The 16,572-nt window shown below is 39.7% G+C and overlaps 3 protein-coding genes across 5 annotated transcripts in view; 2 read left to right on the top strand and 1 right to left on the bottom strand.

Moving 5' to 3' along the window:
* Positions 1 to 1,391: 1,391 nt before the first annotated feature.
* On the bottom strand, positions 1,392 to 10,605 carry LOC139943809 (pecanex-like protein 4). 3 transcript variants are annotated; one of them, XM_071940633.1, is made up of 9 exons: positions 10,489 to 10,605; positions 8,649 to 9,428; positions 7,757 to 7,927; positions 6,856 to 7,385; positions 6,258 to 6,358; positions 5,036 to 5,513; positions 3,265 to 4,552; positions 2,252 to 2,438; positions 1,392 to 1,658 (listed from the first exon to the last, which is right to left on the bottom strand). In XM_071940633.1, exons 2-9 carry the CDS (start codon positions 9,338 to 9,340, stop codon positions 1,407 to 1,409), a joined length of 3,699 nt encoding a protein of 1,232 aa, XP_071796734.1. In that variant the 5' UTR covers positions 9,341 to 9,428; positions 10,489 to 10,605; the 3' UTR covers positions 1,392 to 1,406. The 3 variants fall into 3 exon arrangements, with proteins under 3 accessions (XP_071796734.1, XP_071796743.1, XP_071796750.1); XM_071940642.1 differs by having other exon boundaries at positions 9,228 to 9,428; XM_071940649.1 differs by lacking the exon at positions 8,649 to 9,428 and having other exon boundaries at positions 10,489 to 10,573.
* A 3-nt stretch (positions 10,606 to 10,608) lies between these two features.
* Positions 10,609 to 16,572, top strand: part of LOC139943827 (uncharacterized) — a 62,647-nt gene continuing 56,683 nt past the window's right edge. The window contains exons 1-2 of the mRNA XM_071940669.1: positions 10,609 to 10,719; positions 11,072 to 11,187. Coding sequence (XP_071796770.1) covers positions 11,097 to 11,187 — 91 coding nt within the window. The 5' untranslated portion in view covers positions 10,609 to 10,719; positions 11,072 to 11,096. The remainder of the gene's footprint in view (positions 10,720 to 11,071; positions 11,188 to 16,572) is intronic.
* Positions 11,498 to 15,327, top strand: LOC139943930 (cytochrome c oxidase assembly protein COX16 homolog, mitochondrial-like). The gene is made up of 4 exons (XM_071940831.1): positions 11,498 to 11,646; positions 13,310 to 13,387; positions 13,516 to 13,590; positions 14,704 to 15,327. Exons 1-4 carry the CDS (start codon positions 11,518 to 11,520, stop codon positions 14,839 to 14,841), a joined length of 420 nt encoding a protein of 139 aa, XP_071796932.1. The 5' UTR covers positions 11,498 to 11,517; the 3' UTR covers positions 14,842 to 15,327.

Here is a 16,572-nt window from a genome sequence, read left to right as displayed (position 1 = left end):
GCCACAGTTTAACTTGCATGTTTCTATGCATGTGACAGAAGATTGATTGATATACACAAGATGCCATTCCTGGCCAGTTATATGTTTATTGGTTCGACACTAAAACAACTGGCCTCGGACTTGTGACCCGTTGAAAAATCAAGCCCTACACAAACCCTGTTATACATGTACATGTAACTTGTATTTAAAAAGAAAATTCTAACATCTATTAAATGTGTAAAGGATATTGCTAACATCTTGAGCAACTTCAAACAAAGAGACAGTACTACAGTGTGTAAACTAATGAAAGGAGTTGTAACTCGGGTCATATATTCATGACTAAGATTATTGGGGGAATGGGAATATTTATTTAAATACGGTTTTAGTGTTTTCTACAAATGTATTAATGTTAAGTTTTTTTTGTATTTGACTGTTGAGAAATAATCAAGGAAACTGTGTTACTACATCTTCACTTATCTGGGCTCTGCCAGAGGTTCAATGAAAGAAAATCAAGTAGTATATTTTTGGTAATTATACAAAAGAAAAGTTTATGTTTTTATAATGTAATGTGAAAGATCACTGGGTAAAATAAGTTAACCTGAGAAATGCATGTACATATCATCTGGGATTCGGAAATTGTTGGTTACGGGTACAGGGTTTCTATGTGTCTTTAAAAAGTATTACAAACATCTTAAATTGAACTATCCAAGTTTAAGGCCTTTATAAGAAGCATTTTTTTGTAAGTATTAAATTCAGACCTTTTTTGAGGTCTTAAAAAATGGATGAAGCATGTCATGAATCTTCCTATCAGCTCGTAAAGAACTGTATTATGCTGCAACAAAATAGCTGTTTTCCCTTTTCTTTATTCACTTTTTTTTTGTTCTTGTTAAGGGAAGCATTGAAAGGGTCTTAAAAAGTAAAAGAAATTTGATTTTATGAAAGTGTGCAGATACCCTGTTGTATTCAATATTGCCTAGCCAGGCACACGTTACAAAAATCAAAAAAAATTACAAATTTGATCCTACAAAAAAAAACTTCATCATTCCATGTCCAAAATTCAAATATAGTCCAGGAATGTAAAGGGTAACAAAGAATAATCTAATAATTTTACAATGGAGAGAGTCCTGAAGAAAATGGCAGAAATATTTAATGTCTCTACCTCTGGTACTGTGTTAAATGCCACTTTACACCAATTTAATTGAGGCGGCAGATTTGTAATTTGTACCCCACTTTCATGACATTGGAAATTGGATTGGCCACCCTGCCTTGGGTATGTTTTTCAGCTGCTGTGGTCCAGGAGTTGTTCTAGTTACTAGACCATACACTAATTGAGCCTTAACCAAAACAAAAATACACCCCTGCACAATTTTGTGTAAGACGTATGTTTTTGGGATGTTCTTAAATCAGATGAGGACCTTGCATCATAACTACAGAGTGGGTATTGTCATCGGTGGCGATGCATAGATGGGATAGCCTAGAGGTGGGTCTGCAGCCTGTACTGTCAGGTTACGTAACACAGTAGGGTGTGCCTGTATGCTGTATCGTTCCTCGTCATCATTGGTGAAGTAGAGTAGCTCTAGATTGAGGGATGCCCAGAGAGAACGCACAACTTCTGGGTTGAGTCGGCCAATGTTTGCCATGACAGGTTGGCGGGTCAGAACACGGCTTTTGTACACCCCCTATTCAATATGAAAAGATCATAACACTTGCATTGGAAATATGAACGTTTTACTTCAGCCTACCACTCAAAATTTGGGATCAGTTGGTCACAGAAGTTGCAAGAAAATGATGAAAGAAAAATCACCAATGTTGCACAAGCTAGTGCTTTCAGTTGCTGAGAAAGGCTTCAGGCCTGAAGTCTTTCTCAGATTTCTCAAAAACTATGTTAATTCGGAGGAAGTCGTTCAACAGCTCTCCGTTGTCAAAGTAAGTGTTAATGCTAATGTATATTTTGAGTAATTACCAAACGATCCAGTGTCGTTACTCAAGACATTTTAGTTGCTTCATCCTTTGGATGGGACATAAAGCTGCTCTCTTGTGTTGTGTAATGCAAATTAAAGAACCAAGTGCACTTGGGGTTTGTCCTTGTGTTTCTAGCATGGTTTGCTGCCCCACAGCACATTGTACACCCCATGGTGGTTTAAAAAGGGTTTTATAACTCAACATAGCATACCTGACCTAAAAACAATGAGCACTTTGGGACAACACATGTATGGAGCGTTTTACTTTATCTTTATTTTATGGAAGTAACAAAAAGGAGTATAAGTCTTACCTCAGATGAATCATGGAGAAGTGAGAAGAGTTGAGGTATTCCTTGCTGTACCGACTCTGCCCATTCTGGGTCGTTGTCCCTGCCGAAGTAATACTCAGTATTATACTGCTGTATATACTCACTGATCTCATCAAAATCATCGGCCTCGCCAAGAACCGCTTGATCATAAGCAAGCTTGAAGGCAAACCTTGAGGAAGAGGTAAAAATTAAAGTTTGAAAAACACTAGCGTCTGGGTTCTTAAGGATTTTTTTAATTAACTGGTGGCATTCCAGACCCGAATTATGGAATTTTGGCCGAAGCGCGCTGAATTGAAACAAGGGCTGCGGAATAATTACTACTTTGCGTTTCTTGGTTTTAAAAGTTCTACTGTGTAATCTGGAACATTCTATAGTTTTCTCTGAATTTGCGCGGTTCTGCCCGATATGCTGGCTTGTGCATGGTTAGAGCCCTGGTTGTAAAGATTATAGTTTCTCAATGTGAATCGTGCCCTTCTTAAATGCTATCACAATGTGTAGTTTTCCCGTGTTATTTTGGCTTTGACTACTTTGGTGTATACGTTATGGCCTAAATTTATTAGCTCAGAAAGTAACTGTCAGTGAGCAACACTCATATCCATAACTACTTTGTCCTTTGGATGGGTCATTAAGCCAGAAGTCCTGTGTACTAGAATTGGTAGTACACACAAACAAACCCACAACGCTATAGTGGAAGAGTTGGGGTTAACCCCAGTGTTTCTGGTTCTAATAGCAAGCACCCCTTTTTACAGGTTTCCTCAGGCTTGCAAGCTACATAGATTAAGTTAACTCTATTAGGCATCATTAATTTTAACCCCAGTGTTTCTAGTTCACATATCAAGCACCCTTATTTACAAGTTTCCTCAGGCTTGCAAGCTACAGTGATTAAGTTCACTTCAGAGGCTTCCAGTGTTTCATTACATAACAATAATTTTTCTTTAAAGACCAAATATCTGCAGTCACAAGGGAGTTTGTAATGAGTTGAAAACCAGCCTTACCTGTAAGCTTTAATGACTAGTGTATACAGCTCCTCATCCTCCTTCAGCCAGTCAAGGTGACTTGACCATGGAACGTCACCACTGTATACTTTATACACATGACTAGCCCCTGCAGACACTAAATCCAAACCACTCAATCCAAACACATTGACCACTGCATAGCACGCCATGGTTAGATGCATGTACATACTGGTCAGTGCATCATCGGAAGTGATCTCATCAGCCACTTCCTTGGAGCTTTTCCCATCCTGAGCTAAGTCCATGTGCTGTAAAACATGGCTGTACCAGTCCTTTGGGAACCGTCCGAACAGAGAGGTTATACGACTGAGATCAATCGGCAGATGCCGCCATTTGAGAGGCAGGCTCAGTTTGGAGGAATGAGTGGACGTAAATTGCACAGATCCGGTTAAGGTTAGAGGTTTGTGCTGCATGGAATGCATTGCAAATGTTTGTGGCTGTCCTATATTAGCGTTGATGGCATTAACAGGAGGCAGACCAAAGTTCAATTCTTTTAGTATCTCCTCCTCGTCGTCGGTGAATCCTTCCAAGACACCTGGTATTGCGGGCGACTCCTTGTGCCTCTGACTATCTTTGGTTCTGCTGTTGAGATTGAAAGCCGTTTTCTTGGGTTTGTCTTCAAGGTCAAAGTCAAGGGAATCGTTGTCCTCCCAACTCTTAATGCTGTCCCACGATGCGGACAGTGGCTTAACCTGGGATCTGGGTCTGGAGTGAACGCTTGAGGGCCTTCCACTGTCTCTACTCTCCCAATTTCCACTGATCTTAGTCACTTCAGCTAGAAGGGTAGGTTGGCTCATTTTAGTCCCATCATCTTGCCTCGCCTGTGTGGGCTCCTGTATTCTCACATGAGTCGGTGACCTTGCAGAGGTGCTGCTGTCCCGGTGCTTCTGGCTGTTATGGTAGAGAAAGACCCACAGTAAGGTCTGTATGAAGCACTTGTCGATACTTCTCAACACATCCGGGGAATCAATGATACCTGTCAGGACATTGCGAGCATCTGAGTAGGTATCAACAGGGACGGCATCAACAGCTGTTAGAGTGTGCAATGGGAACTTATTGAATGTACAGACAGGGAAGCCGCCAGACCTCTCAAATGTGGTCTCAAAGATGTCATCTAATTGTGCTGCTTCTACAGTATGGCATGATGTCTCTTGCAACTCCATGCCTTTGATGCTGATGGTGCAGAAACCGTAACCTGTCTCTAGTACCTGGAGCCAGGCCATGCGGTCTTGAAAACGCACTAGGTAGTGAGATCCAGCTTTTGCAGTGCCTAAAGTAAAAATACAGAAGGAAATTTAAAACACAATATGTTGGTCTTCAATGCATCAGGCAAGTCATTTACCTTGGCAAAACGATTCATTCAACATAATTAGACCAAGTGGTATTATTAAAGACGGGTTGAACGTCTCACTGCTGAGCGATCTAGTGCATCCGACTTGAGTTCTGTCTCCTTGAGCAAAAAATGCACCTAATTGCTTCTCATAATCCAGGTGTAAAAATAGGACCTGAGAAGGTGGAGACAGTGTTGGATTGTGTTGGATTAACACTTCGGCGCAAACTTGAGCCATTGAGCATTTCAACCCTATAGCCCGATAACAAGGTGTTGTAAAGAACCTTGATCTAGCTATCAGGTTATGTGCACTATGTAAGAGCCAAATATTAATGTCGTTAAATTCAATACTTGCAAGATACAATTTTGCCAATACTTCCAAGTCAATACCTTTTTTTTGTATAACTAAATGAGTAAACTTACCAAGGCATCTGTGTCTGCTCAACGCAGTGCAGAGTTTTGGAGCAAGCTGTTTGTAGTAAACACTGTCACTACAGGGATTTGCCGACGCTCCAACAACTCCCGGCCACGACCGCAATGGACGAGGAAACCCGATCAGGAATATCGGTAGAGTGAAGAGCGGCAGCAAGGGGGCGGAGAGGATGGTTGCCACAACGATAACAACAAAGATGAAGGGGAGAAGAATGATGGAGACGATGATGAGTGGCATACTAGAGGAACGCCGCTGTTTCTCGATGGAGTAAGAGGTGATGAGAATAACAACGAAGCAATAAAGCTTATCCATCAGCTGGATCAGACGATCCAAGATGGCCGCTACGAGTAGATGTTGAATGCCAAGGCCTGCAGTGACCCACCATGAAGTGGGGTCAAGGGTCAGGACAGTGTTGATGATGTGAACCACGGAGAGCTCAAGAAGAGCTCTTGGTGTATCCTGCCAGATCTACAATAAACAAGAAATACAGGTAAGTAATACTCCCCTATATTTTGACACCCCTATATGTTCTGACAACCTTAGTGTACTTTCCTATTCTAACCATGTTGTAACCCAAACCTTAAACCTAAACCCTTACGAGTAAATCACAGGGATTTTTCAAAACAGAGGGTTTTTCGGAACACATGGGTGTCGGAATTTAGAGCAGTCACCACAAGACCGGATAGTTTGGCATTTTACTAGTCTACCAGTCTACTTGCTAGGCACAAATAATTTTGTTGATTTAGAGCCCAACACTAAATTTGGTCTAGCTATATTATGGGCAATAACTTGCCAGAAGAAACAACACAACCACCACTCTGAAGAGTAAAACCATTAAAGGAACACATTGCCTTGGATCGGTCGAGTTGGTCTTTGAAAAGCGTTTGTAACTGTTTGTTATAAAATGCATATGGGTAGAAAGATGTTGTAAAAGTAGAATACAACGATCCACACAAACATGCCTCGAAACTGCACGATTTTCCTTTTACTTCATCTACTAACACGGTCGGCCATTTATAGGAGTCAAATGGTCGACCGTGTTAGCTCGCACAGTAAAAGGAAAACCATGCAATTTCGAGGCAAATTTGTGTGGATCATTGTATTCTACTTTTAAAACATCTTTCCAACCATATGCATTATACAAAAACACTTTTTATAGACCAACTTGTCCGATCCAAGGCAACGTGTTCCTTTAAGTTCTTGCAGACTTACACATCTCAATGAGCGCACTGAGCCAAGGGCGAAGAGAAATGAAGGAAGGGAGCTCGTTGAAAGAAACAGACCCAAGTAGGCCATCGCCCATAATGGTGAAACTAAAATAATCAAAATTAATAAACATAAAAGTTGTTTTGAAATTGACAATTTGTAAAAAAAAACACAACACAAATGTAGACTTTTCGGGAAGTCTTTTAGCATTGGCTCATGACTCTTATTTGTCAAGGAATAATTCATCACTGCAAGAGAAAGCTATGTGGTTATTTGGGCCAATTTCAAAAAGCTGTTAAGCAGAAAATACGGCCATCAGTTTTCTCTTCTAAGCAAAAATTGAGTGGGGCACCAGTCACTTCAATGTAAATTTAATGTAATTTTGGCTGGTTACCTATTTCTGTTAAGCAATACTTTTCTGTGCTTTGCAAGTTTTTTGCGCTTACAGGCTTTCTGAAATTGAGCCCTGCTACATGCTACATGTAGCTGACTCGGTTGGTAGAGGTTACAGGTTCAACTCCTGCTCAGGTTTTCTTTGTTCAATCAAAAGTTAATTAAATTTTACCCAGTTAGTTTCCCTTTTGGTTTATTACTTGATTATTACCTGCGCGGAGTAATATCCTGTATACGAAAGATACTCTATGTAAGGTTCTCTTTCGTTTGGTGTAAGCTGACATGTTCTGCACACTCTCTGGAAAGAGTTTGTTCCGCCACAAGCCAAAGAAGACATACACTGACTGGACATCACCTAAGATCTTCAGCAAAAACCGCAGACCAATCATTCCATAACCAAGGATGTTAAACACTGTCACATTGGCTGAATTACTGTAGAAACTACAGACAAACGATATTCCACCAATCACCAATGTTGTTACAAAATGCACAAGCGCCTCTTTCCATCCCCACCTCCAGCCTAACCCTGGTTTAGACGGCGGCTCTGATTGGCTATGGAGAACCTGGAGTCTATTGCGCTGTTTTGATTTGCACCAATCAATGAGCTGGTTGCATAGGTCTCCTAGGTTGAGACTTAGTAGGTAGCCAATGCATGCTGAGAAGACAATGACAGTAATGGTAGATGGAAGGAAGTATGCAACAACAAGTGTGACCCCTGACACCACTAACATCAACAGCAACCTGCAAAGTACAAATAAAAAAGCTATATGAGAAGATGAAATAGATGTACGTTAGTAAGAGACAGAAATATGTTTTATTCTGAATTTCAAAGTCAAAGTGCTCTCAGTATGAAAGGATCTTAGTGGTAAGCATCCTTGAAAATGTTCACAATACTTTTTACATGGTGTCACTGTAAACCTTACTAATACCTAGTATTTTCCACCACGCATAGCCTACCGTCTTATACCACCGGCACTTTCTGATGAAACAAAACAATGAATAGTATTGTAGCTTGTATTAGTGTCAGTCATTAGGGTGTGACTGTTTTTCATGCGTATGAGCGCAGCTAAGGAGCATGAAAGTTATAATAACATTAACAGAGTTAGACTTACCTCAGATCAGTTGCAACAGGGGATCCCCCAAATACTGAGACTAGTATCTGCTCTCCCAGCCAGAGCAGTAAGGCATCAATAGAGGGCAGCAGACCAATAACCCAGAGTAGAGGTAGGAAGATGAAGACGATATGAAGAATCTGATTAAGTAAAACGATGTCTGGATAGGACCTGGTGGGAAAAAATATGGAAATGAATATGCAAAATGCAAAGGAGTTTTATAACAAGAGAGGGGTTTCTAAGATAAATAAATATCTGAAGGAGGAATTCTTATTATGAGATGTTATCATTTTGTTGTCGACAACATCAATTGAATCCGGCGCTCGGATGTTGTTTTTTTCTTAGTGTAGTTTTATTTTTGAAAAATGGATAATACACTAGTTGAAGATCTGAATTTGATTGTAATAAGGTATTAGTAAGTCAGGCTAGTGTCATATCGGTTTCCTTGGCATTAAAGAACATTTCTATTCCCCCTGGAATGGATGCCAGTCCATCACAGGTACTGGGGAGTACCCCAGAACCCCTTTGTAGTCCTGGGTGGAGAGAAGCAATTATGTGCCTCACTCAAGAACACAAGTGTCGCGACTAACCAGGCCAGGATTCGAACCCACATTCTGTAAGTTACAGAACTTGAGTCATCTGCTCGGACACACCACTGATCGTAATAAAGATGGTAACAAACTTTTTTTGTACAGACTTCTGGTCACTCCTTTTGATATTTTAATAATTTTTAAATACTTCTCTTTTTACTCAAAAATTTAGGCAATTCTAAAGCAGGATGTGACAAATTTACACATGATGTTGTGTAAGCGTAAACCTAAAAGGTATTAATACCACTAATTAGAATTAGTGGTCTACAAAAAGTTGGTCCAATACAATTACAAAAACTAACCTCCAAACCAAATCAGCAGCACAAAATAAACAGACATGAAATGGTCTCGTAAGTAGAGTAATCTCATATGCATCGGTCGCTCTGAAGATTGCCAATTCTGGTGGTGAAGTCACTGTTAATGGATACTGCGCAATACACAGAGTCATCCAACCTAATGTATAAATAATCACCGTTGCTGCAACGGTGTTACTATAAAGTGCATTCAGAGTTGTTGGTATGAGGTACAAAAATCCAAGTCCGCACATAACGCCCGAGGCAATGGCATGGAATAAAATATTGACCTTCCATTTTTTAACTGGAAGGATGAAATTCAACGTCTCCGAACCGAAGCACGATTCAAACTCAACCTCATCTTCCTCAGAAAGGATGTTTCTAATGTTTGGTCTGACGGAGCTCACAGATTTCCTCTGAACTAAGAAACTTGTCAGCTGTGCACAGAAGACGTACAGTCCCATACATCCGCCAAACACACAGTAACCTATGATGACGCTGACGCCAGCAAGTTCTACGAGAATTGAGAATATCCCACCAAGCACTAATGGGATGATAAAAAGTATGACTTGATTGATGTAAACATACGCAGGTGCCTGGAATCCTAGTCGCAGTTTGGGACCTCCAAGTAAAGTCTGAGAAAATCTTTTCCAGAAGAACTCTCGCTTGTACTCATTGAGTAACGGCACATTATCTCCCATGATTCAATCCTGTCTGATGCCTTGTAAAGTGGAACTGTATAGGTCACAGATGTACACGTCACATCCAAATTATTGATACTCATGTCCCCTGTATGAAGAAAAAGTAGCACATTCATTTTCAATGAACTTATAGAAGTGTCGGCTTAAAAAAAATACAAATATATGCTGATAGTCATATATGGCTGCGATTGGACTGCATGGGTATGACTTAATCCAACATCTACAGGACTCCGGGAAGCTACTCCTACTAGAACTATGATGAAGTGTGTCCCGCTATATGATGAGACGATAGCAGAACGAACATCATAGTTCCAGGAGTACCTAAAAGCCAAACAAGAGAAGTCAGATGTCACCTCCCCTGAACCGAACTAGACTGGGCCCCTGTCTTTATTTATCTGCAAGGATAAAGACAGGTCCCTGTCGCTAGATCCAGTGATTCCATTGGACAATGATATTATTGATAAACATGCAGTGACATAGATGCCCAATCAGTCACTGCTGTCAAGTCCGCAATAGAATTGACAGCGTATCTCTATGTGAAATGAGGGTGGGTCAAAGGTGAGTATACACGCCGGTCTCGAGGCAGGTCTCTGGCGTTATTCACGAGCCTTGAAGTTTGACGTCAGATGTTTGATGCTACCCCTGTTTGCATGAATGGAAAGCAATGACTGAGCAATGTTTTTTATGACGGCAACCAGTGTCAGGAATCAACTAAAAAGAGAAGGAAAGAGATGATGTTTTTGTTTATTTATTAATCATGTCAAAATTTCCATGCAATTTCGAAAGTTACATTTGTTTGTATTTTGAGTTTAACTTGTCAATTTCACTGTACAACTATTAATACATCGAACCATACCCTACCTTAGAGGATCAACCCCACACAAAGCTGTACAATATAACATAAATCTAGATGGAAATGCAATGATTTCACGTGTGTCGGAAATACACGAAGTAACCCTTTACAGTATGCTGTATTGACATTAGGCGTCTGTATCCAAGTTACGATAAACATCGTTTTTACTCGCGGAGGCAAGACTGACGACAAATAAAACTATGAACAGTTCGGTCCAATTATGACATATTAAACTATTCCACGTAATTGCAATTGGTCTTCAATAAGTTGGCTTGTATTCCCTTTATTTACTGACCTCATCCAACACCAAAAAGTCTTCAATAATGATTATTTCTTGGCTGACCTCTAACTGACAGCGGCGGCGGTCGACGGGTTGTTTGCTTGCGGTGTAATTTACCAGTGGAATGTTGTCAACAGAGGGCGGTATTCATAAAACCCCAGCGAGCTCTTTAATTTTTGTAGGAAAAAACACCACACCCTTTTTGAAAGACGGGCAGAGCAGTTACCTACCAATACAAGAAAACGGGTAAAAATAGCATAAATGTTAAAAAGCAAGGTTCTTCATGAGTCTTGCAACAAACGATTCATGGGTAACAGATAATTGACGTCCTAAAATGTAAACTTTTAAGTGGAACAAAATTGTGTTTCTCATCAAGAAGAACCTTGACAAATTCAACTTTGGTGCTGTTGTTTTTTGGGTTATTTTTTTTGCCGGGTGTTTTTCTCCCTCGGAAAGGAAAAAAACCTTGTGAAAACAGCTAGGAAAAGAGGGCGACGTAAAAGTGAATTTTTTCAACTTGCCTACAATTTTTACAAAATAAAAAAAGGAATAATATAGTGAGAGAAGAATAAATTCACATTGGTTTTTCTTTGAACAGTTGAACGAGCAGTTCGGGGTAGCCTATGTCATGTGGGAGGCTACTACAGAAAACTCTCAGTCAAGAAGAGTGTTTTTGGAACAAAAGATGGTATGAAATTGCCAGAAGTCTACAAGGTAAGCCTCGTCTGTGTTTTAGTGTTTGCGTGTTCAAGTTTGAACGATTTTGGTTTTCAGAATGAGATATAAACAAGTTACAAAAATAAAACAGTAGAGATATTTTAAAGATGCCAACTTAAATACCACATCGTGTGGCCACTCCGCATCTCATGGTCTTTAAAATTATGTTTGACTAAAGTTGATTTTCAAACATGTTTTATCGTGGTTCCTAGAAAGGTTAGGTTAGTATGGGTGTTTGGTAATTTTCCCTGTGCTGCTCCGGTGGTCAGAAAGCATCAGTTTTCGTCCCCATGCCGTGTCGTTCCCACCGCTCGGCTTCAATGCTGCATGGCGCGTTGTGTTTGTGCGCTCGTGGAAAGAAGGTTGACATCAATCAGCAAGATGGCGGCGTCCATGGAGAGATTTGTGACTGCTGTTAGAAAAAACAAATTCCTAAGATTTGGACTTCCCATGCTGGTAAATCAATTTATTTCTAGAATATAATTAAGCATTAGATGTTATTAAAAGTATTAAATAGGCAAACTCGTAATGATGTTCCTAAAAATGATGTCAAAATAGATTTCTATTTAGTCATGACATGATTGTTACTTCATACATACTATACTAATGATATTGATACTTGTTTGTTAGTTAGTGATCCGGACCACTGTACTGGGTACTGTGTCTGTTATGGTTGTACACAGTGACTGACAAGGAGTGTATACACTATTTTTTTTAATGAAATTGAAAGAGGCCTAGCTAGCTGTAGTCACTGTAGCGTAGCCAAGTGAAGTGATGTAGGCCAGTGGTGTAGACAGTAGTAGTAGTGTACTTCTAGAAACTATAAAAAGTATAAGGCTCCCCTGTGAGCCATAGGGGTCTCTTATTTAGGGCCTCCTTAAACGCTATACGTTTTTCAAATCAGCATTGATGGGGGAAAGTTTTATGACCTTTAGCCAGCCAGAACTGTAGTTTCATGTGTACTGTACACCTAAAGCTTTCCCCACCCTACTCAATATACATTCATAATGCTTGTATTGCCTTTTTGTTGAGTGAAATTTGAAAACATCGTCAAAAAATACAATTTTCTGGTGGTACTTACTGTTGTTTTCCTGCCATTCATGAATGGAAAAATTGTGCATAACCATCATCCGACTGAAAGGTCTTTTCACTTAAAATCAATTATCATTTTTGAGTAAACAACGTTCATTTTATAATGAATGAAAAAGTGAAAGTCGAATAAGGACATTATTTTTACAAAACCAGTGCCGTCTTATTATTCTGCAGGCATAAAATTGTAAGTCATCAGACTTTACAGTTTTATTTAGAGTTTGAATGTGATTTGTTTGAACCTGCGACCTCAGACCAAAGTTTACAATACAAACTTGGAATGTGGAAGTGGCATCAGAGGGATCATTGGATGTGACTGTTTATTTCAAACATCAAGTAAACTGCCAGGGAAACTGTTGGGGTTAATTTGTAAAAAAAATTGCTGAAGATGTACTGGAGATGGTTAAACCTTTATGTTGTTATCTACCGTCACAGTTAGTATTTGTTGATTTGTCCATTTGGTGCTGTTATCCTGTTTTGTTTTGTTTTGTTGTAACGGGCACATCCACCACAAGCCTCGGCTTTTAGGATGATGCCTCCATGTGAATGTGGAAATGAATGTTAGATTGATTGATTGATTGATTGATTGATTGATTGATTGATTGATTGATTGATTGATTGAGGGATTGAGGGATTAAAATACATCACATCTGGGCAGCATGGTATGGTTTAAAGGTAATCTGCAGCCAAACATACCCAACTCATTCTCTTAGCAATAAGTGCATAGCGTTCCAAAAACACGCTAGACATAAACTTTAGGCCCTATCCAAAGGACAGAGCAATAATACTTTCTTAGGACACAAGTGCCAAGGCTGGGACTCGAACCCACACTTTGCTGATCTGATCAGACACAGCAGAGCTTGAGTCTAGTGTGCTTGACCGCTTGACCATGACACCCCCAATCCACTAGTTCTTCCTTTAAAATAGTCAAGTACTTGCCTCTTAGAAAACCCTTCAAAAGTACCTTATAGTTTTGTTTAAATTTGCATTTCATCAATTCCAACATAATTAATTACTTTGTTTATTACAGGTTCTTGTTGTTGGAGGGTCATTTGGATTGAAGGAATTCAGAACATTGCGATATGATATTATCGACAAAAGAAAAACAGTAAGTCGTTCTAATATTAAAAATGTCATGTTTCTGTTTAAATGATTTTGGCACAAAATACACAAATCTGTAAACATCCTAAGAATTATTTAGAAAGTTAATTCAAACCTTCAAAATTATTTCCATAGGTTGATCCGGAAACAGAGGAAAGGATGAACGCAAGAAGGAAGAAAGAAAAGGTCACGGTCGAAGGAGAATTTAAGGTTGGTCATTTTTTAACTTGTACAGTGGTCCAAATGCTTGTTGAAACACCTGAGGACCAGTAACACTGTTCAACTGGTCCGGCTGGCTAGTTTAAAGGCATTATACACTTTCGGAACAGAAAAAAAAGAAAAAAGTTCACAGATTTACAAATAAGTTACAGGGTTTACAGAAGGTAATGGTAAAAGACTTCTCTTGAAATATTACTCCATGAAATGTTTTACTTTTTGATAAAAAATTGAAACAATTATCAATTCTCAACATCGAGAATTACGGACTTATAGTAAACACATGCCATGACACGGCGAAACATGCTAAAACAAGAGTGGGTTTTCCCGTTATTTTCTCTCGACTCTGATGACCGATTGAGCATAAATTTTCACAGGTTTGTTATTTTATATAGAAGTTTTGATACACAAAGTGTGGGCCTTTGGACAATACTGTTTACCGAAAGTGTCCAATGGCTTTAATGCTGCCCACCGCTGCATGTAAACTACTGATTGTTCATATTGCTTTATTAAGACCCTAGAAAGTTAAAATGTTTGTAGGTAACCTTGGGTTCGTTTTCGCAGTTGTAATCAATAGCTGTTTCGGTTGTACTTGCCATTGTTTGATCACTGGCCATTGACCAAAACAGTTATTGGTTTTATGACCGCCAAAACGCACCTCTTAAAAAGGCTCAAACTTGACATCGGACAGAGGGCCAGTGGTTTAGTCCCAGGCCAGTGAACTCATGACCTGACAAGTCAGGCAATCTTTTTCAACTTGAATAATTATATGTCGTATAATATCTTTAACAGGAGGGAAATGATTTTCAATTATTTACTACCAGTCTGGTAAATACAATTGGGTTTTCAGTCCCTACTTGACTGTGTGGGTTTTCTCGTGAACAAATCTTTGGGGTTTTCTTCCCACATCTAAAACTGAAATTTCTTCATTGTCTTCACTTTTAGTTTGGCTCTAATAAGGGCGTTGGGAACATATCCACTATCCAGATCCAGATTATTTTATCCATATTGGTGTATCCAGAAGAGGTTTCATTCTTAAAATCACAATAATGTTAGAAATAATCTTTCTTTACCATGTTTTAATCCCTCTCTTCTTGTCTTGGCCAGAAAATGGAGGAAGGAGATTTGGACACTTGGCATAACATCCGAGGACCACGCCCCTGGGAAGACTCTAAAGAATATCAAGAAATGGCACGAGAAAACATCAGGAAACAGCAGGAAAAGAAAGCGGAAATATCAAACTGATTATACTTTAGGATCGAGTTCGGGTGGTGTGTACTTGGATACTTAAAAGCACATTGGACTAATGTTCATGTATCTTCCATCCAAACAAGATGATGTAGCACCGTTTGTGCAGTGTTGTTCTCGACTGATCCTTGCTGGAAGGTGGTGTTTGATCCTGTTCCGAGGGCATTGTTCTCGGGTCGTGTTCTCATCGTTCGTGCGTGTGAACAGCTCACTCTGGCCAAGAACACACCGCACAAACTTACCCAAAGAGTCAGCTCTGATGGGTATAATCTGATGCCCTGTTGACCAAACCATGTTTTTCCAGCTTGGACGCACTACTCTTGTGCATGTGTCGCACATAGGTTTTTCTGCGTCATGCTGGCTCATTGTGTATTGCATCAACTTCATAGGTTGGTGAAGATGTTTAAAGGAACACGTTGCCTTGGATCGGTCGAGTTGGTCTTTGAAAAGCGTTTGTAACCGTTTTTTTATAAAATGCATATGGGTAGAAAGATGTTGTAAAAGTAGAATACAATGATCCACACAAACATGCCTCGAAATTGCGTGGTTTTCCTTTTACCTCGTCGACTAACACGTCGGCCATTTATGGGGGTCAAAATTTTGACTCCCATAAATGGCCGACCATGTTAGTTCGCACAGTAGAAGGAAAACCACGCAATTTCGAGGCAAACTTGTGTGGATCATTGTATTCTACTTTTAAAACATCTTTCCAACCATATGCATTTTATAAAAAACAGTTACAAACGCTTTTGTTTTTACCAACTCGTCCGATCCAAGGCAACGTGTTCCTTTAACAATGACAAGTTAATGCTAGGCACAGTGTATGGGATTGCATGAAAAGTGCCCAACCCAGTTGAGAATTGGATGTTTTGTGTTATTGTATATATCTGATAATGAAACCAAGGATGTTTCATAAGCGAACTTAATCACTGACACTCACAAGCCTGAGGAAACCTGTAAACAAGGGTGCTTGCGATGTGAACCAGAAACACTGGGGTTAATAATAATTATAATAGACAGTTTTTATATAGCGCTTTTCACGCCCGAGGGGTGTCTAAAAGCGCTACCGACATTATTACCCCTGGTCACTGGGCCTTAAATCATTCCTTAAACCATCTCAGCTCCCTGGGGAGTATACAGCCTGTGTGCAATATATGCTACTCGGCTAAATCAATCACAAGAACCATCTCTGCCCTCACAGGTACCCATTTACCCCTAGGTGGAGAGAAGTAATTATAGTTCAGTGTCTTGCTCAGGGACACTTGTATCACAACCGGGAATTGAACCCACACTCTGCTTAACAGAAGCATCAGAGCTTGAGTTCGATGCTCTTATCCACTCGGCCACGACACCGCACTCTTTTATGATAAGTGTTCTGGGTTCTTTTATGTGCTCTACCAATCCTAGTTCATGGGAACTACGGCTGTCCCTTCCAAAGGACAAAGTAATAATAGTTAGTCTTGTTGAAGGACACAAGAGTTTGCGATGAGGATGGTAAAAGGTTTATGGAAAATCTTCTCACTGTTCATTACAGATTAAAAGCCATTGGACACTTTCGGTAAACAGTTTTGTCCAAGGCCCACACTTCGTGTATCACAACTTATATATAAAATAACAAACCTGTGAAAATTTAGGCTCAATTGGTCATCGGAGTCGGGAGAAAATAACAGGAAAACCCACCCTTGTTTCCGCACGTTTCACCCCGTCATGACATGTGTTTATAATAAA

This window comes from Asterias amurensis, chromosome 1, assembly GCF_032118995.1.
Source record: "Asterias amurensis chromosome 1, ASM3211899v1".
Classification (NCBI taxonomy): Eukaryota; Metazoa; Echinodermata; class Asteroidea; order Forcipulatida; family Asteriidae; genus Asterias; species Asterias amurensis.
The sequence above is the reverse complement of the archived record's forward strand: the minus strand, read 5'-3'. Positions and strand labels throughout refer to the sequence as shown.